Here is a 24,024-nt window from a genome sequence, read left to right as displayed (position 1 = left end):
TGGATATTTCTTCCAACAATACATACTATGAGTTATAAAAGTTGCAGTAGCAGGAGTTGACTGGATCCTTTCTAATGCCATCCCAACCTTGTCCATGGAGTTTCAAGGGAAAACTAGAAATGGAACTTAATCTGAAATGCACATTTTAAGAGCCTGTGGCAGTATACAATTCAAAACTTGAACTCAGATCTCCATATGTTTATACTAAATTTGTTTTCCTTCGTCCATTATTGGCAACACCTCCACCACATCTGTCCCCATATAGTTTATCAAGATTCTCAATAAACTGGAACATTTCCTGTACCTCACCACTATTGCTGTCAATAATCAAAGATAAATATGCTCATTAGAAACAATGGAAGTGTTGATGACAAGGGAAAATGCTTGCAGGTGTGAGAGATGAAACTTCCTGTACAGCTGGTGCATAACTGAGGCTTTCCTATCATCAGAACAAAGAACAGTGGCAAACATCACTGATTTCTAAAGCAGCTCTAGAATAATGATGAAGATGACAAAAAAGAAACTGAAAAGTTTATGGGAGAAAGAATCAGAAAAAATAGAATCTGATGGAGCAGTAAAATTGTAAAGAAAGGCACACCAGATCTAGGGCAGCAATAATTCTGCTTTGCATTTTCCATTTTTCTGACTGAAAAGGACATTTCAGGGACAGTCTTCTATAAAATATGTTTCCCCCCCCCCCAGGAACCTTTTTATGCAAATATAGACACAGTTATAGACAAATGAAGTAAAGATTTACAGTACTAGTGAAAAATATAAAGAAACACATGACATGAATATACTGAAGGATTGTATAAAACAAGATTGCAAATCAATGATACATGCAGTATAAAGGCTAAATTGATGAACTACAGGTGGATATTCTGGGAAATTAAGTTAAATAAGCCTTAGGAAATATTAGCAACAAAACTGCAGGAGTTAATAAAAAGCCAGCAGAACTATTTAAAGTCTTACAAGATAATGCAGTTGAAGTGCGTCTTGCCATTTGTAAGCAGATACAGTATGTAAAATATAGCAGTGACCAAGCAACTGGAAAATATCAATTTATATTCCGATACCAAAAAAGAATAGTCCCAAAAATCCTTTTGAAGGATTGCACTTATTTCATATGCCAGTAAGATAATGTTTAAGATCTTGCAATCCAAATTTCAAATGTACATGCAACCGAAACTGCCAGATACTATACACAATTTGGATTTAGAAGAAGCAAGGGCACCCATGATCATCATGTGAACATCCAGCAGAACATGGAAAAGGCAACTCAAAAATCTAATTTTGCATTATTGATTATATAGAAGATATATCTCCTATTCCTTCCCCTAAGCTTTTTGAATTGCTTACTAATGGAACCAGAGGCTTAGGCAACAATTACTCTTGCACTTTTCCCCTCCAATTTGAACCACTGCATACTGAAAAGGAAAAGGACAAGAAGCATGTGTGGGGAGCACTTTATTTACTTGGACGGAAGATCTGTCCAGTGTGTTCATCCAGATTAGGGTTAATACTATGTGTGATCCAGAAAGGCTGGCTGGAAATAATGTTTCTAATTATATGCTCATCCTTAGAGAACCACCATCCTCCAGAATCTGAATAGTATCTTCCCTGGAACTTTTAGGAGGACTGTCAAAATGAAATTGTTCAAGAGGGCACATATCTGCATGATTTATTGAAAGAGTCACTATGGGAGGGTTTTATAATTTAATGGGAGTATAGATTATTTTCTACAGGTAGTCCTTGATTTACATCCACAATTAAGCCAAGATTTCTGTTGCCAAGTGAGACATTTGTTAAGTGGATTTGGGCCCATTTTACAATCTTCCTTGCCACAGTTGTTAAGTGAATCACTGCAGTTGACAGCATGTTTGTAAGTGAATCTGGCTTTTCCATCAATTTTGCTTGTCAAAAGGTTGCAAAAGGTGATCACATGATCTTGGGAAATAGCAACGATTGTAAGTAGGAAACAGTTGCCAAGCATCTGAAAGCAAATTACGAAAGCAATTTGTGACTTTCTGCCAACTTCCCCATAGACTTTGCTTGTGGGAAGCCAGCATTGAAGGTTGAAAATGCAGGCGAATGGTATTTCTTGCAGATATTCCAATGCACCATTGTTACTACTTTGTCATGCCATAGTTTGTAGTCAGTCTGTGTGATCTTGCAGCAACTAAGTGGACCACTGTTTTTCAGCTTCTTTGCAGAGATGACATTTCCTGTTTGTTGATGACTTCTCAATTTTGGTTTTGATGCATTTGTCCTTAAAGCTTGATCTTGTGAAGCCAGGATTAGCCCCATCTCTTTTCCTGCTCTTAAACAGTGGCAGGTGTTGTTATCTATTTTGCATTCTATTTTTTAATGTTTGGCCATATAATATTTTTCCTTGCCATGTCTCTTATATTCTTCCTTTGGTCTTTCTCGTAAGCCAATGTTGTCTCTCCAGTACTCATTAAGCCATCATGGTATACTAACTTAAGTGCATCTTTTTCACCAGCCTTCAGATATTCTTCCAATGCCCTTTTCTTCTTCAACTGTCTCATATACTTGAAACATTCCATGCCCATCTATTTTCCTTGGCAAGTAGAGTCTATCAATATTACTGTATGGATGAAGAGCGTGATTCATTGACAATTTTTTCTGGTCTTCCTATCCAGGACTTTTAGTTTTGCTTGAGTCCAGTTCACTGTTCTAGCTGTCTAGTTAATGACTGGCATTGCCCAGGTTAATTGCCTTGGTAGCATTGCCTCTATGGAAGTTGGATTTTCAGATCTTCATACTTGGGATGTATTCACTTCTAAACTTCTTGATTTCAATGTTCTTGATATCAGCTTGAAGAATGTTCAGGTATTTGTAATTGTCTTCACCCAGCGTCTCAATGTTATTTCCAAGGGGATATTATTCCTCCAGTTTTCTCTATTTTTCCTCTGTTGATGGTGAGGATAGCATATTTATCCAGTCCAAACTCTAGTCCAATATGATATTGTCATGAGAATAAATAGATAAAAGCATGTGTCCTATCATGAATTTCAGGAAAAAGGGTGATATATACACATAAGAAATGATGTGTGAACTTGGTCTGTGGTTCAAAGTTACATGAACCTAGAAAATTGTACTGAATAAACAAATCATACTGTAGTTAAGTATGGGTAAGCATATGATGTGACAGAGCCTTCAGCCAAAACCTTAGCTCTTAAGTACTAATCTTCTCTAAGCCTATTGAGGCTGCAATTTCATACATATTTAGACTGAAAGTAAGACATTGGAAATTTAGAGAGGTTTACTGTACTTCAAAATAATCTGATAAAAAATTGAATAACTTTAGTCACGTAGAGCAAAACAGGGAGATCTCAGGTATATGAGATTATTTTTAATTTGGGAGAAAGGTAAAAGGTTTTAGCAGGATTCACATATCACAATTCAGTAAATAAAAATGATTCATTTTGACTTTGCATAATGTACAATCTCAATCTTGTGTTGTAATTAAACAATTAATAGTTAAAAATCTTTATTAAACTATTTCAAATAATTCAGAGAGCTGTATTTACAGCTTGTCTCCAGTTAAGAAAATTTCACTTCGCTTGTTCATCATGTTAAACTACAGTAAAAGGTTGGGTTGTGAGTGTGTTGTGAGAACTCAACGAACAAGTCATTGATGGTTCAGAACTTTATACAAACCCCAGGCATTTTTTTTATTTATTTGTTTTTATTTGTTTAAACTTTTATACCGCCCTTCTCCCGAAGGACTCAGGGCGGTATACAGCCAAGATAAAAAGCAATAAGTATACAAAGTTAAAAATCAATTTAAAATACCTATTCAATAGTGGCCGAATTAAAACCGTCAAATTGACCAACCTAAAATACCCCATATAAAATTACAGAAGATTTAAAAATTTAAAATTTAAAAAATCAGTCCAGTCCCGCTTGAATGAATAAATGAGTTTTTAATTCCCGACGAAAGGTCCGAAGGTCAGATATTTGGCGCAAACCGGTTAAGCAGACCACCCCTCAATTAATCATAGTGTAGGAAGAAATGTCCATCTGGGTTCAGTTCCAAGTGGAGAGAAAGACACTGGAAACATGGAGGCTGCTTGGAAAGTTGGTTTAATGGAGCAGAACTATGAAGCACATGGTCCTAGTACAGCTGAACACATGGAATGGAGGGTGAATGTTATTTATACCCTCTCTTGGGCCTTGCCCTAGAGCTTCCTGTTCCTGTGCAAGAAATGTATCCTATTGGTTGCTGTAGGGGTCATGTGCAAATCCTAGGAGTTTGTCTGAGATAAGTCTGGTTGAACTGTGCCAGCTGCCATTTGGTGAGCTCTGCTGCTAGATGGGCAGAGGGCTAATCCTATTATGGCCTGGAGGGTCATGTCTTAATTCCATCACCCTGGAGCTGGAGGCCTTTTGTTTTGTAGATAGGCTGGAACCAAAATATCTGCTGAGGGCAGGGAGCTGCAGGGAGGTCCTCTTTGCCTTTAAAAACCTGCTTCTACTTTTCTTATCCAGGGAAATATAATATTCTGCCTTTTTAATATGTCATTCTTCTAAAAACCTACTTAAAACCTACTTATTTCGTCTTGCTGGACTCGCTTAAATTTTATATTATCAAATTGATTTATGGGTTTTAAATTTTTTAGTAAATTTTAGAAGGTAATATTTTTATCTATAAGTAGCCCTATTAAATAGGTTTTTAAAGGGTTTTTTTAGTTTTGTATTGTTGTTTTCTTTCTGTATTTTATTTGTGGCTGTACACCGCCCTGAGTCCTTTGGGAGAAGGGCGGTCTATAAATAAAAATATTATTATTATTATTATTATTATTAAGAGGGGTAGGTGCTAACTTTCTTCAATGGGTTAGATAAAATATTGTGGAAACATATTTTAACTAGTCCTGTACTTTAGGCTTATCTATTTTTTCACTTCGAACTGATATCAGCTTCTACTGGTGATATCAAGGAATTTTTTTCATTCCATATATTGTTAAATTTTTGTAAAGCTTTTGTAAAGCAGATGAATTGAATACCTTACTTGGCCAAGTGTGATTAGACAAAAAAATGTTGAATGAGAGCCAGTTTGGGGTGCTGGTTAAAATACTGACCTAGCAACCAGGAAACTGTAAGTTCTAGTGCTGCCTTGGGCATGAAACTGACTGGGTGTCTTTGGTCAATCACTCTTTTCCATCCCAAATCACCTCATAATATCATTGTTGTTGGGAAAATAGGAGGAGGGAGGAGTATTAGGCATGTTCCCTGCCTTGTGTTACTGCTAAAGTAAGAGAGGCACAATAAAAAAAGTTTTTTTTTAAAAAAAGGCTTTCTTGTATTTTGTATAGTCCCAATCCTTCCAAATTATTTTTTCCTGTAAAAAAAATCTCGTGCTATTAAAGAATTATATCAAATTTTCTACCTCGAGTAGTTTTGTAATATGCAGCTATTTTCTATGTTTAATTTTGGAGATACAGTACATTTGAAAGTAACTTCCAGCTCTCCCCCGCCCCCGGCTTTTTTAAAAATGGAGATATGGTAGCTGTGAAAGACAATCCGTATTCAGAAGAATCACATTCTTAATGAAGTCCTCAACTACTGATTCTTTTACAGGTAGTCCTCAACTTGCAACAGTTCGCTTTAGTGACTGTTTGAAGTTACAACGGCACTGGGGAAAAAACAACGTATGATCTTTTTTCACATTTAGGACCACTGCAGCACTCCCACGGTCACATGATTTACATTCAGACAATTGACTCACATTTATGACGGTTGCAGTATCCCGGCATCACATGATCCCCTTTTGCAACCTTCTGACAAGCAAAGTCAATGGGGAAACCAAATTCACTTACTAGCTTAACAAGTCATAAAATGGGGCAAAACTCACTAAACAAATTTCTCACTTAGCAACATAAATGTTGGGCTCAATTGCGGTCGTAAGTTGAGGACTACCTGTTATATCGTTAGAGACACACAAACACACACACACACACACAACCCTACGCGGCAGCGTTCTAGTCTGTAAAGCAGGGGTCTCCGACCTTGGCAACTTTAAGACTTGTGGACTTCAACTCCCAGAGTTCCTCAGCCAGCTTTGACTCTGGGAGTTGAAGTCCACAAGTCTTAAAGTTGCCAAGGTTGGAGACCCCTGCTGTAAAGCATCCGCAAAGAGAAACTCACGTGTTCCAGTTGAGCTTAACAAACCCGTAAACACTACAACTCCCAGAGTGCCATTGCATACCTCACTTCCTTCGGAGGGGGGGGCATTTATCATTCACCATCAGCAACACAGGATTCGCAGAAGAGCGAGGAGAGCAACAAAATGGCGCTGACCAGGTGGGTAGGGGAGGGAAGAAGCGGGACATTATTACGACATCGGGGCAGGTTGTCGACTTGTTCCCGGATTTCTTGTTCTTTTTTTCTTTTTCTTTTTAAAGAATATGCTGTAAGCCTAGATTTATGCACGTCGTGGTCTGTGACAAAGTGGATGGATTACCTAGGGAGGTCTGGGGTGATCCGGACATTTTTCTTTAGCGCTTATTTCACAGGCCGTTTCGGCCGGTCTGTTTTCCCCGCCGCCGCCGCCCCCCCCCCTTAGTGCTCTTAATAATAATAAAATCCTTTCAGAAATTAAAGCTTTATGTTTGATCGTACGGTATAAAGGTTGGCTGACTATCCAGAAAAAGGAGGAGCTAGGCGGTTACCCCTATTTTGCTCCCTCCCCCGCCGCCCAGTTAGTATTCGTAAAGTGTGATGGATGGATCGCAGTGTACTGAAAACTTCAAAGTTCAGATCTAAAATTGTTTTCACCAGGCAAGGGTCGTATATAGGAGATTGCCGATCATTATGGCTTCCCTATGCGCAAATCGTTAATTCCAGGTGGGATTGGAAGCCGCTGCTGGGGATAATAAGCAAGAATAGGCCATTTTTTTATACCAGCTAGCCCCAAACAAAGCATTTTTTCATATATTAACTTTATATCTTCAGTTTTAATATCAGTGGTATCTAAAGCAGTCCTTGTAAAGCTCAATCTGTAAAGCTCTACATCTGAAGTAGTTACGATTTGGAATAACTGAAATAGAACTTGCAGCTTTGGAGTTCTTAAAGCACTCTAAAAACAAAACAATTCAGAACTGAAGATGACTAGACGAATCTTTCCTCCATGGATGCAATTGCCAAAATATTTGAACAATATTAAGTACTTTGGATATTTCATAGTGAAAGAAAGTATCATTTTTAAAAATATTTTGTTGGAATAAAAGTTATATGTTACAATGAAAGAGCAATATTACATTCTTCTTCTGTTTGCTTAGTTTTTTACCAGCACCAACCCAGTTGTCTCAGGACCAACTGGAATTAGAGGAGAGAGCAAGATCTCAAAGAGTGAGACAGACTGCATTGGTGTCATCACGAAGGGAACCTCCTCCTTATGGTTATCGGAAAGGATGGATACCACGAATGTTGGAGGTAAATAATAGTTTGCATTCATTTAGCTACCATTATGAGCCACGGTGGCGTAGTGGTTAGAGTGCAGTACTGTAGGCTACTTCTGCTGACTGCCAGCTGCCTGCAATTTGGAAGTTTGTATCTCACCTCAGCCTTCCATCCTTCTGAGGTGGGTAAAATGAGAACCCAGATTGTTGGGGGCTATATGCTGACTCTGTAAATCTCTTAGGGCAGTAAAGCACTGTGAAGTGGTATATAAGTCTAAGTGCTATTGCTACCAAGAATGATTTTACTCTTGAAAGATAAGTCTCGGCTTCTGAATGCAATATGTAGATTTTATTTAAAATGCTTTTTTCTCCTAAAGTCAGCTTAGATGTCCAAAGTTCTGAATCCTTGAATTTGCTTTCTAGGTGCTTTTTGCCCAATTTTAGTTGTTAAACTTTTTGCAATCTAAAATGTTTTATTAGTTTTTTATGCTTTTTATTGTGAACCATAAAAGCATAATAAGCAATAACACAGGTAAAGATATCAGATTAATGCCCTTTGTTGCTGAGTCCAGTAATAACCATTCAAGATTGAACAATCTTTCTCAAGGACATCAGGATGGAAGAAAGCTCTTCCAGAGGGAGGAGGATGCAGTGGAAAGACACCCTAACCTCTCAAGGGATTTTAAGTACTTCTATAAAAAAAATTCAATTTCTGCAAGTAAGCAACAGAAGTAGAGAGTAGAGTAGTACGGAGTAGAGAGTTGGTCTAGAAGCATCTAGAAGCATTTGAAATGTGGATTTACAGACGGCTGTTACGTATAAACTGGGTTAACAAAATCACAAATGAGGAGGTGATAAACCACCTGGGAAAGCAAAGGGAAATCATCAAAGCCTTAAAAAGCAAAAGTTAGAATATTTTGGACATATGATGTGACACCCAGAAAAATACAGCATCCTTCACTTAATTCTCCAGGGAAAGATTAAAGGCAAACAAGGTCCAGGCAAAAGAAGAACATCATGGCTTCAAAACCTAAGGGACTGGTTTGGACAAAACTCAGCAGCACTTTTTCATGCAGCTGTTGACACAAATAGGATTGCCAACATGATCACCAACGTCCGATGACGGATATGGCACAAAAAGAAGAAGCAAGCAGAAACTGACATTTTTGTATAGAAGTACTTAAAATCCCTTGAGAAGTTAAGGTGCAGAGGTTATGCTTTTCCACTGCATCCTCCTGAAGATATCTTTGAGCCACTGATGAGAAGCTTTGTAGGTCCTTTGTTTCATATGTAGTAGAAGTAGACAACTGTCCAGCTGATCTGGTAAGCCGAAGTTTGTCTTACTGTTGTCTGGAATCCACACTTAACCATGGCAAAGAACCCTCCCTCATGTTCTCTCACTTTATGGTGGACCACCCACCATGATTTTTATCTCTGGCCAATCCACAGCATAAAAAGTACCATCCAGATCTCAAAAGGGACAATAATCTGGGCAAATCTTATTACCTGAGTAATAAAGTACATGTAGTCTTCCACTTAAAACCACAATTGTGCCCACAATCTGTTGTTGAACAAAATGATCATTAAATGAGATGCCTCATGACTACTTCGCTTAGTGACCGCAACCCAGTTCTTCCCGTTGCAGTCATTAAGTGGATCACTGGGAAGTGGACCCAGGCCTCCCAGACATGGTGGGGCAGAGAAAGGGTCCAGGCCTCTAATACCCAGGAGGCCTGGACCCTCTTCTTACCATAATGGGGGAAACAACCACAAAAACGTTGCTGTTTGCTAGCATTTTCACCAGATATAAGATCCTCCATGCAAGAAGGGAGGAATGTACCTCAAATCTGGCGAAAACCACTAGGAAGCACCAAGATTCTGAGCCTTTCAGAAAGCTGGCGTTCAGTAGCCTTTTCCCTTCTCCAGAACAGAAAATAATAGCAAACATCAAGTTCTAAGGTAATATCTTTCTTTGGAACCTTTCTGAGGCGAGGGAAAATGCTAGCGAATATATGCTATAATACTTGCATGTATGATATCTATATTTGTGGCTAAACTCATGGTTATACATAAAGTGTGTTCAGGATTACATCATAGGATGTAACTGGCTGTACAACAACTACGCAATTTCAAGCCAAACATGGATTTTAGAGGAAAAAGTTTTCTACATATCAATGGAAAATCAGTTTTGAAACAAAACAACTTTCAGAAACATTTTATGTTGGATGAGAATAATGCACAGAAAGCCAAAAAAGTCTTGACTGTTCCAAAATGTATGATTTTAATGTCTATTGTTTTTTTTAAAAAATAAACCTTCAACTCTTTAATTTCACTATTTTCTGCTCTTGTCCACAATCTAATCATATTCATTTTTATTTCTGTGTAGGATTTTGGAGATGGAGGTGCTTTCCCAGAAATCCATGTTGCCCAATATCCTCTGGATATGGGCAGAAAAAAGAAAGTATCCAATGCATTAGCTGTACAGGTGGATGCCGAAGGAAAAATAAAATACGATGCTATAGCTCGGCAGGGACAATCAAAAGATAAGGTAATGGGACTCTCAAATGTTATGTTTAAAATATAATTGCTTCAGTTTACTAAAATGTTTTTTTATGAATAATGGAGAAGATGCTCAGAAGAAAAAATGGAAAGGTTTTTTTAAGGTGTTAAAAGATTTGGGGAGAAATTCAGATCTTTGTCTTTTTGTCTCTGAAGATGCTTTTATATTTTTTTCCTAGAAATGAAATCATGAAAAAATGAATAATGAAGTATGCCCTAATGTTTTATTTTTAAACAATACAGAAAACTATTGTGAAAAAAAAACAATATACGTTTGGAAGTATACCAATTCAAAAAGCAACTATTAACTTTTTAGAAATTCTACATTTCTTCTCACACGTCTGGCACTGCAGCATATTTAGGAAAATGGAATTTATATTTTGAATAATGTTTTTCTGAACTGTTACACACTTAAAAATAATATAGCAATTCTTGGGTTTTGTGATTATCAGCTACAAATAGAATAAAGTAGCAAATTTATTTCTGCAAGCAAGTAGCAATATATTTGTCCATATAGAGAATGGTCAAGGGTCATATTTCTCTTTCTATATCTAATTACAATTACTACATATTACCTACATTGTTTTATTGGCCTATCTATTTATTTATTTATTTATTTTATTTTATTTTATTTTATTTTTATACCGCCCTTCTCCCGAAGGACTCAGGGCGGTGTACAGGCAAGATAAAACCAACAATACAAATATACAAGTTAAAATACCATTTAAAAAACTTATTTAAAATTAGCCTGAAGTTAAAAATTACCGTCAATTAAAACCCCATTTAAAATTGATTGATAAAATTTCACTTTTAAAAGTCCAATTTAAGCCAGCCCCGCGCGAATAAAAAGATGTGTCTTCAGTTCGCGACGGAATGTCCGAAGGTCAGGTATTTGACGTAAACCCGGGGGAAGCTCGTTCCAGAGTGTGGGAGCCCCCACAGAGAAGGCCCTTCCCCTGGGGGCCGCCAGCCGACATTGTTTGGCGGACGGCACCCTGAGAAGTCCCTCTCTATGGGAGCGTACGGGTCTGTGGGAGGCATGTGGTAACAGCAGGCGGTCCCGTAAGTACCTTTCTGTAGCATAGAAGAGACTTCTGGCCATGATTGCTAGAGTCTGTTGTTTGCTGTATTGATCGTTAATGAATGTTGACTACCTCAACTATGAATTTTGTTATGTTTTATATGGTTTTTGAATTATTATATTTTTGGTGTTTTTGTGCTTTTTTAATTGTGGATCATTTAGAAATATATATTGAGATGTGTGATTATAAAATAATTATAAAATTTGAAATATAAATAATCACTCTAAATAACCAATTTAGAAATACTTTGCCTGTCAGCACTTTACCTGTCTGTATCATACCATCATACAATGACAGCAACAAGAGAAATAGCTATGTTTTAAGTCGCATTTCAATGTAGATTTTAAAGCAAAAGAAATATTGGAGTGTCAAGGGCTAATTCAGCAGTATCTTGGGCTTGCTTATTAGTTTCTTCCATAAAGAAAAAGTATTTTTTTGTGTGTGTTTAGAAGACTACATCATATTTGCAGATAATTTACTGTTGCTTGGGATGACTTTTTTTAATCACCAGCTAAATGGATATTGCAAGGCCTTTAATATTTATGACTTTAGTAGGGTTTGATCATGAACATAAAACAGGATGAAACAGTTTTGATAAATCAGGGTGACCTATAGTAGTATACAATTGCATTTGTGATATGTGAAATAGATTTTATTACCTAGAAGTAGAGTGTGATTATCTTCTATTTAATCTCCTACATATAAATACTGCTACTCTTTATCATTCTCTCAATGGTGCAAACTGTTCTTCCAGTACTAAGAAAGCAAGAACGTAACACAAGCTCATCGTCCATGCATGTGGACAGTGAACATGTGGTGTTTTTCCTGCATAAATTGGAGCTCTGAAGCTGGAAGAAAGAGGTAGTCACTATACAGGTATAAGTAGTCCTTGACTTAAAACCAAATTGGGACTGGAATTTCAGTCGCCAAGAGAAGCAGTTGTAAAGTAAGATGTCACATGACCACATCACTTATTTATTTATTTATTTATTTATTTATTTATTTATTCGTATTTTTATACCGCCCTATCTCCCTAAGGACTCAGAGCGGTGTACAGCCATGTAAAAACACATATATATACAAAGTAAAACATTCATCTAAAAAACTTATTATAAAGGCCAAATATTTAAAATAAACATATAAATAATAAAACCCAATTTAAAACCAAAATCTAAAATTTAGTCATTTAAAATTTAAAACCCTAGTCCAGTCCTGCGCAAATGAATAGATGTGTCTTAAGCTCGCGGCGGAAGGTCCGAAGGTCAGGAAGTTGATGAAGTCCTGGGGGAAGCTCGTTCCAGAGGGTGGGAGCCCCCACAGAAAAGGCCCTTCCCCTGGGCGTCACCAGTCCGCACTGCCTGGCCGACGGCACCCTGAGGAGTCCCTCCCTGTGAGAGCGCATGGGTCGGTGGGAGGCATTCGGTGGCAGCAGACGGTCCCATAAGTAACCCGGCCCTATGCCATGGAGCGCTTTGAAGATCATTACCAAAACCTTGAAGCGCACCCAGAAAACCACAGGCAGCCAGTGCAGTCTGCGCAGGAGAGGTGTTACGTGGGAGCCACGAGGGGCTCCCTCTATCACCCGCGCAGCTGCATTCTGAACTACCTTGAGTCTCCGGGTGCTCCTCAAGGGGAGCCCCATGTAGAGAGCATTGCAGTAGTCCAGCCGAGATGTCACGAGAGCATGAGTGACCGTGCACAGGGCATCCCGGTCTAGAAAGGGGCGCAACTGGCGAACCAGGCGAACCTGGTGAAAGGCTCTCCTGGAGACAGCCGTCAAATGGTCTTCAAAAGACAGCCGTCGATCCAGGAGAATGCCCAAATTGCGCACCCTCTCCATTGGGGCCAATGACTCGCCCCAATGTACTTAGTACCTGGTACTCCCAGCTGCTAGTGTTAAGCAAGAATCACAGGCTGTTAAGCGGAGGAAGGCCCAGAAAGCATCAAATGCTTGGAAAGCCTCCACAGAGAATGGAAAAAGTGCCATGTCAACCTTATCTTACAGAGAGGTCTTATTTTAGTTATTCTATTTAGAACTTCCTTTTTTTTAATGTTGGAAGGACATCTTTGCATTTTATTTCCTAGGATTGATTGATTATTAATTTTGGTCTTGGAAGTAGATTTAGTTCTTTATGCATTGAGATTCTTGTGAGTTTTATGGGCAATTACAATAAAGAAATAATTGCTCTTTCATTTGGCTTTGTGAAATGTGATTCTATGGGTGCTCATTTTAGGATTTGTTAATTTTGGAGATTCTTGGATGAGAATTGGTAAATGTCTCCTATGCTAAATTATTATTAGGACTATGTCTCTTTTATTGCAGACAAATGAATGAAGATTTAGAACAATCTTTAATGAGCGATATATACCGATTTGAAAAAAGAATTGTAGTTGTGATAGATCCAGTAAAAGAGAATATAGGGTTGAATTGAGTCCTTGGTGCGCTTTAAGCTTGGTGGTTGCTTGTAGACATTTCATTATCCAACTAAGTAAGCAAGTATCAGTGTAAGTGATATAAAGGTAACATGAGTGCAGATTGTGATACATAAAACAGTCTAGTGTCATTGCATGGGTAAACTATCCTATTTTATTTTTAAAAATATACAAGCAAAAATAAAAATGTGATGATATAAAAAGTTTATACTGATAAAATAAAACTTGTTTAAACAAAAAAAAAATGTAGAAAGGCTTGAACATAAGAGGGGAAAGGTCCAGATTGAAACTTTTAAAATAATTGTGGGAAATAATTGGTGCGCAAATCAGGCAGCATAGTGGCAACAGTGGAGCTAGCAGTATATGTGAGGTCTGAAGGCATTGAGTCTTTTAGAATGAAAGTGGCTGCAAAAACCTATGGTAGGTTTTTACCTACCATATGTATATACATATACACATACACATACACACACATACATACACATACACACACATACACACACATATATATTTATACACACACACACACACACACACACATATATATATATATATATATATATATATATATATATATACACACATATACATATATACATACACATACATATGTATGTGGTAGTGGCACTCTTTCCCATAGGCAGTGGATTGATTGTTTTTCAAAAAATTTCAGTGAGCTCAAGGCTGCATGAGACACAGCCTGCAGGCTACATGTGCAAAATTGATCTAGATTAGGGGTATGAAACTCAAGGCCTGCAGGCCGGATCTGGCCCATGGGGCTGACCTGGAAACAGCAAAGGACCAGCCAGCAGTGACTCTGCTAGCAAAAATGGAGCTTAGAAGAGTCGCATGTGACCCTCCTGAGCTCTGTTTTCGACTGCAGCAGCCTCCTGCAGCCCTCTGCCAGTGAAAACAGAGCTTGGGGGCGGAGGGTCCTGAGCTCCGTTTTCGCTAGCAGAGAGCTGCAGGAGGCCATCATGGCCGAAAACGGATGTGTTGGCCACGCCCACCCTTGACACGCCTACCTTGGACATGCCTCTCATCCCCCTGAGGTCAAACACAACCCTGATGCGGCCTTCAGTGAAATTGAGTTTGACACCCCTGATCTAGACCATATAGAAACATAGTGCTCCAATCCAAGAATATGCCATTTTATTACAATCATAAAAGCTTGGAAAGCATTTTAGATTATCTTTTTCCTCTCACTGAATTGTGTCCAATTCTTAGAGACTGCCGGAACAAGTCCTGCTCTTTTCTTTAATCAAATTACTGTATTTCTGCATCATAAAATGTAGATAAACAAGATAACCGTAATTCCAAATGGAAAAGATCCATAGATGTTTGATTACCAAAAACCAGAATTCAGGAAACTGTTATGTGTCTTTCTCGTATCTAAAACTAAGTGTACTATATGATAGTTTTTAATCTTATTCTGATCATTTTAGATATTATGGAGCTTGTTCAATATTAGAAAAATAGTCCAGTTTTCTAAAAAGCTACAGAGCCTTTTATTTTTTTTTAATGATCTTTTTCATGTTTCAGGTCATATACAGCAAATATACAGACCTCGTTCCCAAAGAAGTTATGAATGTGGATGACCCAGAGCTTCAAAGACCAGATGAGGAAGCTGTCAAAGAGGTATAGCTAGTGGTGATGCATGTAACTGATGGTAAAAAAGGTAAAGATTTCCTCTGTCTAGTTGGGTCCAACTCTAAGGAGCAGTGCTTATCTCTATTTCTTAGCCGAGGGAGGCATGCACATTTTGTCCAAGTGTTTAATCTATTATACACATTTACAGCTTACAGAAAAGACAAGAGTTGCACTGGAAAAGTCTGTTTCTCAAAAAATCGCAGCAGCAATGCCAGTCCGAGCAGCTGATAAACTAGCTCCAGCGCAGTATATTCGGTATAGAATACTTTTTATATTGTTTACTTTTTGTATATATCTATAATATATGCCTTCTTCACATAATTATGTGAAGATAGGAGCAGTTACAGGGGAAAAAAATTTAAATTGCTGTTTAATGAATTATACATCATAATACAGTGTGCTTGGCTACAGAACTGTGTTGTTGAGCTTTGTGTTCATTTCTGGTAATTTTTTTATTGAAATATACAAATCTCATGGTCCATAAAAAGTAAATAAGCACAATAATGTCTATGAAGAAATAGGACATTTAACAGAAAATTTTATTATGTATATAGTCAATAAAATGGGATAGAATGTGGAATATCAAGCTTTGTTCTTTGTGTGACACAGCTTACCTGTGGTAAGATTGGCGGCCACTAAATTTGATAGATAAATAAACATACGTATGTACAGTCTAAAAGTACAGCAATGCTGGAAAGTTTATTTTATTTATATATTAAATTTATTTGCTACCCATCTGGTAACAAAATGGGTAAACGTAATGAAAGTTTGTCCTAACAGGACCTTTTTCTCACTTTGTCAGATACACACCATCACAGCAGGGAGTGGCATTCAATTCTGGTGCAAAACAGAGAGTTATTAGAATGGTGGAGATGCAAAAGGATCCCATGGAGCCCCCAAGATTCAAGTGGGTTTCAGAAATACTTCTTATTCAGAAATAAGAGTTTTATTATAAGTTCTAATGATGCTATGATTTTCACATGTTAGGATTAATAAGAAAATTCCTCGTGGGCCGCCATCTCCCCCTGCTCCAGTAATGCATTCTCCCAGTAGAAAGGTAATGCTTTTACATATGGCTTTTTCCTCCATGTTGTCTTTGTTTTCATGTTTATGTTATTATTGTTTTTGTTGTTAATTTCCCACAAACCTGGATAATTAAAAATAATTTTAATACACATCCACACTTCCCTAATGCAACCCACACTTTCTGTCCCACTCTAACCTCATCTTCTCCCAGTGCTTGGGTGAAGAGCCAAATCTTAAACCAGGTCTCCACTGAAGGTTAAAAGAGAGGTAAATAGTTCTGTAAATACTTCAGCATGGTGTATATTCCTATCAACTGCTCAGATGAGGCAGTAAGCACTTTGCAAAAAGACAGCATGTTCTTTGAGCTCATACTTGCTGAAGTTGCTTTCAAAAAGATCAATATTTTGGAAAACTATCAGAAGTAAGGATGCATGGAAATTCTCAGTTTACAACTCAAAGCTGACCTAAGTTGATTCTGCCTTAGACCTTGATGCTTCCAAGAAAGAACCTGATTGGTTGTAAAAATTCCACCTTTGTACTTCCAATTATTGAAAAGGTCTTTTATTCACTTTCCAAAAGATCTTCAAAACCAGTTTGTTGTAAATTGGCATTTGATATTTATTATTCTGCTATAGTATTGAGAAATTCCCTTTCCGTTGATAATAATTAAAAAAACCTTTCTTTTTTCTGTGTAGATGACTGTAAAGGAGCAGCAAGAATGGAAAATTCCACCTTGTATTTCAAACTGGAAAAACGCAAAGGTAATTAATTGCTTACAATAACATATCCTAAAGACAGCATCATAAAAATCTCACTGAAAAATGAACAATTTGGATTATTTTGAAATCTCTAGAACTGAGTAAATAAGCTTCTTTGTAAAAAGTAGTCTGTTTTTCTCCATTAGTCTCATATTAGAATAACAACTTGGGTAGGGCAGGGCAACAATGTCAGTTGATAATATCACTGAAAGTAGTTCCACAAATGGAGGCTTCTTTAGTGTAGTAAAACATAGCACAATAGCAAAAGTATTTTAAGTGTCTTCATAATAAAAGTTCAAAATAAGTATTTATTAAGCAGCGTGTAGACTAATTTTCCTGCAATTTCCTACTGCAATTAAAATTATGGATCTACTTTTGTAGTGCAGATACTTTTTAGGGTCATTAAATGCCTTTTCTCTTTTTATTGCAGGGTTACACCATCCCATTAGACAAACGCCTGGCTGCAGATGGTAGAGGATTGCAGACTGTACACATTAATGAAAACTTTGCTAAATTGGCAGAAGCTCTTTACATTGCTGATAGAAAGGTCATTGTTTATTTATCAAATATATATGCTGCCCATCTCCACGATAAGATAGCTGCCCAATATTATATTTGGCCAAATTTTGGGATGTATCTGCATTTTTATACTACAATCCAAAGTGTAAAGTAACATTGCTATCATAATTGCTTAAATTCTGAATTTTGTACAGGCTCGTGAGGCTGTAGAAATGCGAGCCCAGGTAGAACGCAAAATGGCACAGAAGGAAAAAGAAAAACACGAGGAGAAACTTCGTGAAATGGCCCAGAAGGCCAGGGAACGAAGAGCTGGAATCAAAACTCATATGGAGAAAGGTACCACTTTTCAACTGCTTCATTTCATAATATTTCAAATATTTTTTCTTAAACCAGTTGTGGAACAGTTAATTTTGTTAGGAAGATAGCAATGAATCAGCAGGAATGGTCTGCTTTATCCTATTAGTCTCTACCTCTTCATGTATGCTAATTTTCATATACAGGACTGCCACCTGATTGCATGTATGTTCATGTAAAAATGAATTAGAGAATCTGTAGTCCTAGAGCCAGACGCAACCAATTCCCTCTCTACTCAGTTGCTAAATTTCCTTCCCTTTTGAAGTGGGAAATAAAGCTGTAGTGTAAGCCCTAAAGCAAGTATATTTTAATTCCCAAAATAATTCTAGGTCCCATACACTTTGTAGACATCAGTTTCCCAAAAAATATTACCGTATATACTCGAGTATAAGCCGATCCGAATATAAGCCGAGGCACCTAATTTTACCACAAAAAACTGGGAAAAACTATTGACTCGAGTATAAGCCGAGGGTGGGAAATGAGGCAGCTACTGGTCAATGTAAAAAATAAAGATAGAGCCAAGTAAAATAACATGAATATTTATTTGAACGAAAAACAATAAAAGTGCAAAAGGGGGAAGGAGGATTCCCAGCTTTAGAAAATTTAGAACTACGCCGCCTTTGGTATGACCTGAGCATAGCTCATAAAATTATCTGCTACAATGTACTTCCTATCAATGACTACTTCAGCTTCAACCACAACAATACACGAGAACACAATAGATTCAAACTGAAAAGTGAACCTCTCCAATCTAGATTGCAGAAAATGTGACTTCAGTAACAGAGTTGTTAATGCCTGGAATGTGCTACCTGACTCTGGTCTCTTCCCAAAATCCCCAAAGCCTTAACCAAAGACTATCTAGTATTGACCTCACCCCATTCCTAAGAGGTCTGTAAGGCGTGCATAAGAGCACCAGCGTGCCTACCGTCCCTGTCCTAATGTTCCCTTTAGTTGTATTCCTTTTATGTATTCAATTCATGCTTATATTTATATAATTATTTAATATGTATTTGACAAAATAAAATGAATGAATGAATGAATAGAATAGAATAGAATAGAATTTTTATTGGCTAAGTGTGATTGGACACACAAGGAATGAATGAATGAATGAATGAATGAGTGAGTTACTTCAACAACATTGTCTCACAGAAATTGACAATACAACTGCAAGCATGAAAATGAGTCCTCCTTTAGCTTCCAAGGGACCAGGGTGCCTCTGAAGGTCAGTGCTCTAAGCACTAAGAACCCAGCACAAATCTAAGCCTGTATGCACACCAATAGTGAAAATACCCTGCACAGTGTCTCTTGGCAGAGAAGGTTAATTTTCATAGACGTTGGGGTGGCTCTTTTTTTTTTTTTTTTGGCAGGGCAATAAGGGTCTCTAATATCATTAAACCCAAGTGTGAGGAAAAAGACAGCAGCTAAAATGTTAAGGCCAGTTGTGTGACCTTCTCCAATACAGTTGGCCTGGCTGTTTGCCAAAACTTAAAACACCCTCCCATCCCCCCCTCCCTGCTAAAGCTTCTTTCTTAAAACAATTGTGGTCTTTGCCTTTCATGTCGCTCAACCTTTCACCTGCCAGGTTCCTAGCCCTTCACCCTTGACCCACTGCTGTGTTTGCTTAGCATTGTGCCAATCGACTTTAGAAGTCTGTGTGTGTGTGTGTGTGTGTGTGTGTGTGTGTGTGTGTGTGTGAGAGAGAGAGAGAGAGAGAGAGAGGGAGGGAGGGAGGGAGGGAGGGAGTGCAAAAGGGGGAAGGAGGATTCCCAGCTCTAAACAAAGGGAAATCCCGGAATGCCAGCGCGAAAGGCGGTGCTCGCGTTCCTCCTCCCTTGCTCAAAAGCCCCAATAACCTTCACCAGCAAGGCAGACCCCCACGGGAAGGAAGGGGACACCGAGCATCTGGCTGAAGAGCAGCTGCTCCAGGTCGCCCAGCACGGTGAAGCACGGAGGGAGAAGAAAGAATGAAAGAAGGGGAGGAACGGCCACTCCTTTCTCTCTCTCTTCCAGCGCCGCGGAAGAGAAGGGGACTAGGGCACACAGGCGCGCACACACACACCCAGCTTCTGAAGCACGGAGGGAGAAGAAAGAATGAAAGAAGGGGAGGAACGGCCCCTCCTTTCTCTCTCTCTCTCTCTTCCAGCGCCATGAAGAGAAGGGACTGGGCACACAGGCGCGCACACACATGCCCAGCTTCTGAAGCACGGAGGGAGAAGAAAGAATGAAAGAAGGGGAGGAACGGCCCCTCCTTTCTCTCTCTCTCTCTCTTCCAGCGCCGCGGAAGAGAAGGGGACTAGGGCACACAGGCGCGCACACACACGCCCAGCTTCTGAAGCACGGAGGGAGAAGAAAGAATGAAAGAAGGAGGAACGGCCCTCCTTTCTCTCTCTCTCTCTTCCAACGGAAAACGCTCTTTCGCTATGGGGAGAGGAGGAGGAGGGAGGAGGTTGGCTTATTCAACCCTTCCCGGCTAGCCATCCAGCCCTTCCCAGGAGAAGGCGAGGAGTTTTGGGCGGCGACCTTTTTGCTAAGCGGCAGCGGCTGCCCGACACCACCAGTTGGGCGGGGCCGGGTGAGCCGCAGTAACTCCGCCAGGCTATGCATTGGCGGGGAAGCCCTGGCGGTGCAGTCCTTCTCGGCTGAGGAGGAGGTTTCCCGACCCGCCGCCGCCGCCGCGAGCCACCCAAAGGCCAGAAGAAAGGTCATTCCATCGGGTAATGGGCGAGCTCCTTCCTCTCCCGCCTTACCCATGCTATGCGAGCCCGGCTGGGCTGCAACCCGCCGCCGCCGCCTTCCTCAGCCTCCGGGCCTCGCTCTAGCAGCCACCAAGCTCAGGCCGGACTCGGCAGCTCCCCATCAGCACTCGCACGGCGCGATTCGGGCAGGAGGTCGGGCTCGCTCCGTGGCGGTGGCGCCTCCGCCGCCGCCACCGCCACGGAGCGAGCCCGACTCCTCCTGCCCGAATCGCGCCGCGAGTGCTGATGGGGAGCTGCCGAGTCCGCCTGAGCTTGGCGGCTGCTAGAGCGCGAGGCCCGGAGGCTGAGGAAGGAGCGGCGGCAGCGGGGTTGCAGCCCAGCCGGGCTCGCATAGCATGGGTAAGGCGGAGAGGAAGGAGCCGCCCATTACTCGATGGAATGACCTCTTCTGGCCTTTGGGTGGCTCGCGGCGGCGGCGCGCGGTCGGAGAAACCTCCTCCTCAGCCGAGAAGGACTGCACCGCCACGGCTTCCCGCGCCAATGCATAGCCTGGCGGAGTTACTGCGGCTCACCCGCCCCGCCCAACTGGTGGTGTCGGGGCAGCCGCTGCCGCTTTCTAGCAAAAATCGGCAGCTCCCCATCAGCACTCGCACGGCGCGATTCGGGCAGGAGGGTCGGGCTCGCTCCGTGGCGGTGGCGGCGGTGGCGGCGGTGGCGGCGGCGGCGGCGCCACCGCCACGGAGCGAGCCCGACCTCCTGCCCGACCGCGCCGCGAGTGCTGATGGGGAGCTGCCGAGTCCGCCTGAGCTTGGCGGCTGCTAGAGCGCGAGGCCGGGAGGCTGAGGAAGGAGCGGCAGCGGGGTTGCAGCCCAGCCGGGCTCGCACAGCATGGGTAAGGCGGGAGAGGAAGGAGCCTTCGCTCCATTACTCCGATGGAATGACCTTTTCTTCTGGCCTTTGGGTGGCTCGCGGCGGCGGCGGCGCGCGGTCGGAGAAACCTCCTCCTCAGCCGAGAAGGACTGCACCGCCACGGCTTCCCGCGCCAATGCATAGCCTGGCGGGAGTTACTGCGGCTCACCCGCCCCGCCCAACTGGTGGTGCCGGGGCAGCCCCCGCCGCTTCCTAGCAAAAACCGGCAGCCCCCCATCAGCACTCGCACGGCGCGATTCGGGCAGGAGGGCCGGGCTCGCTCCGTGGCGGTGGCGGCGGTGGCGGCGGTGGCGGCGGCGGCGGCGCCACCGCCACGGAGCGAGCCCGACCTCCTGCCCAATCGCGCCGTGCAGTGCTGATGGGGAGCTGCCGAGTCCGGCCTGAGCTTGGCGGCTGCTAGAGCGCGAGGCCCGGGAGGCTGAGGAAGGAGCGGCGGCAGCGGGGTTGCAGCCCAGCCGGGCTCGCACAGCATGGGTAAGGCGGGAGAGGAAGGAGCCTTCGCTCCATTACTCCGATGGAATGACCTTTTCTTCTGGCCTTTGGGGTGGCTCTCGCGGCGGCGCGGTCGGGGAAACCCTCCCTCCCTAAGCCGAGAAGGCTGGCGGCTCCCCTGCCCAGCCCTCTCACTGCACCACCAGGGCTTCCCCGCGCCAATGCACAGCCCGCCAAGTTTGCGCCGTCCGCCCACCAGACACGGGAATGGGGGCCGGCCTGGGGGCGACAAATCCCGCGAGACCTCGGCGGGCCCGCTCCCCATCCCTCCCATGGGAGTCCGTTCGGTACCCCCTCCTGTGCGGGGTTCCCGAAGACGTAGACTCGAGTATAAGCCGAGGGGGCGCTTTTCAGCACAAAAAACGTGCTGAAAAACTCGGCTTATACTCGAGTATATACGGTAAGTGTGTCCCTTTGCCCCAAAAAGTTGCCCATCCATAAAATAGAGGTACATTCCATAATTTAATGATGTTTATTCCCAAATATTAACCAGTGATTTTTTATTGCATAAATAACTTTTAATGGATTTCAGTCACACCGAACATAATTGGGAAAGAAATATTTGACCACTTTCCAATTAATTTTGGGTCACCTTGTATCTCAAATTTATCTATAGAGGATGGAGAAGTTAGGGAACGTGATGAAATCAGGCATGACAGGCGAAAAGAAAGGCAACATGACCGGAATCTTTCCAGAGCAGCCCCTGACAAAAGGTAAAATTGTTCAACTACTATATAGCTTACACCTTTCCTTGTACAACAAGAATTAATAGTTGCAATATATAAAGATAAAAAACAAGAGTTGCCTCAGAACTGTTCTCTCAGATTGTACTTCTTTGCCAAAATGATCGTTTATGTAGTGCAATAATCTCTTCAGAAATGTTGAGAAAATACCGGTGGTTCTTAAAATGATACAGAAAAACCAAGAGTCTGTAGCATTGAATTATTACTTTACTACATTATCACAAAAGAAAGACACTGGCAATCACCTGACACTATCGTAAGAAATAAATTTTAAAATCAACAGCTTGATGTAACACCTCATAAGTCAACTTGATTCATTTTTATCCTTTATATTTACCAGGCAAATTTTATTTTTTTATCTATACAAGATTGATTTTAAAATCTAGTTGATTTTAAAATCAATTTTCCTATTTGCAGTTCACCCATTTCCTAATTAATAAAGTTTAATTAGTAATTAGAAAAAAATTATACATGCTGATTGGCATCTAAATAACAACATAATGTATAACCTCTAGTAATACACCTCAGAACTTTTGCAGAAGATATAAGCAATAAAAGACAATTATATGGCCAAAGTAATTTTGTCACAAAACTTCTATATATCATAATTGCAGCATGACTGCTAAAAGATCAAATATATTCTACATTGTAGCTAGTACATTGTGCAGTAAGAATAGCAAGAATAGTTGAGTTGGTTAATTTTTTTCCTATGTATTTCCTGACTCTTTTCTCCAGATAGATTTGGAATCTGGGAAAGATAAAAAGGAAGAGCGAAATGAAATGCCATAGCTCTAGTCTAATCACTTTGCAATATAGTCCTCTGCCCATTCAGAAGGAAGATAAGTGAGGCTGACTGTTAATAATTGTTAATAAGTGGCTAAGTGTTAGTAATTTACATTATGTAACCTAGCAATGCAATATTGTTAAATTGTTAAATTCTGTAACCTAGCAATGCAATATTGTTAAATTGTTAAATTCAGGTCGAAACTACAGAGAAATGAGAACAGAGATATTAGTGAAGTCATTGCATTGGGTGTTCCTAATCCTCGGACATCCAACGAAATTCAGTATGACCAGAGACTCTTCAACCAAAATAAGGTAAGGAATTCCACAACTACATAGAACATAAAATTGCAACTTCTCTATCTGATAAAGAATATGAACGTTTTTAAAAAGGACACCCGTATACTGAGTATCTTACATTTAATTCTTAAGGTAATTTGCTGTTGAACCTGTGTTTACATTCTGGTTAGTATATGCAGAATTAGATAGTATATGAATATACAAATGAAAATTTCCAGTGTTGATAATTCTACTTTCACAGGTACTCAATTTATTATCAAAATTGGAATGCAAAA

The 24,024-nt window shown here is 40.6% G+C and overlaps 2 protein-coding genes across 4 annotated transcripts in view; one reads left to right on the top strand and one right to left on the bottom strand.

Moving 5' to 3' along the window:
• The window catches only part of ADCK1 (aarF domain containing kinase 1), a 132,828-nt gene extending 126,635 nt beyond the window's left edge, over positions 1-6,193 (bottom strand). The window contains exon 1 of one of the 3 annotated variants that reach the window (XM_058162453.1): positions 6,172-6,193. The gene's annotated coding sequence lies outside the window, so the exon portion shown is untranslated. Of the gene's footprint in view, positions 1-5,752; positions 5,764-6,032; positions 6,055-6,171 lie in introns of those variants that run through there. The other 2 variants (XM_058162455.1, XM_058162454.1) reach the window with 2 other exon arrangements.
• Positions 6,194-6,219: 26 nt separating this feature from the next.
• The window catches only part of SNW1 (SNW domain containing 1), a 21,800-nt gene continuing 3,995 nt past the window's right edge, over positions 6,220-24,024 (top strand). The window contains exons 1-12 of the mRNA XM_058162447.1: positions 6,220-6,327; positions 7,305-7,458; positions 9,811-9,972; positions 15,041-15,136; positions 15,297-15,403; positions 15,951-16,055; positions 16,136-16,205; positions 16,870-16,935; positions 17,363-17,479; positions 17,646-17,787; positions 22,540-22,636; positions 23,647-23,764. Coding sequence (XP_058018430.1) covers positions 6,314-6,327; positions 7,305-7,458; positions 9,811-9,972; positions 15,041-15,136; positions 15,297-15,403; positions 15,951-16,055; positions 16,136-16,205; positions 16,870-16,935; positions 17,363-17,479; positions 17,646-17,787; positions 22,540-22,636; positions 23,647-23,764 — 1,248 coding nt within the window. The 5' untranslated portion in view covers positions 6,220-6,313. The remainder of the gene's footprint in view (positions 6,328-7,304; positions 7,459-9,810; positions 9,973-15,040; positions 15,137-15,296; positions 15,404-15,950; positions 16,056-16,135; positions 16,206-16,869; positions 16,936-17,362; positions 17,480-17,645; positions 17,788-22,539; positions 22,637-23,646; positions 23,765-24,024) is intronic.

Source organism: Ahaetulla prasina, chromosome 1, assembly GCF_028640845.1.
Source record: "Ahaetulla prasina isolate Xishuangbanna chromosome 1, ASM2864084v1, whole genome shotgun sequence".
NCBI classification, from domain to species: Eukaryota; Metazoa; Chordata; class Lepidosauria; order Squamata; family Colubridae; genus Ahaetulla; species Ahaetulla prasina.
This window is presented reverse-complemented; position numbering and strand designations above follow the sequence as displayed.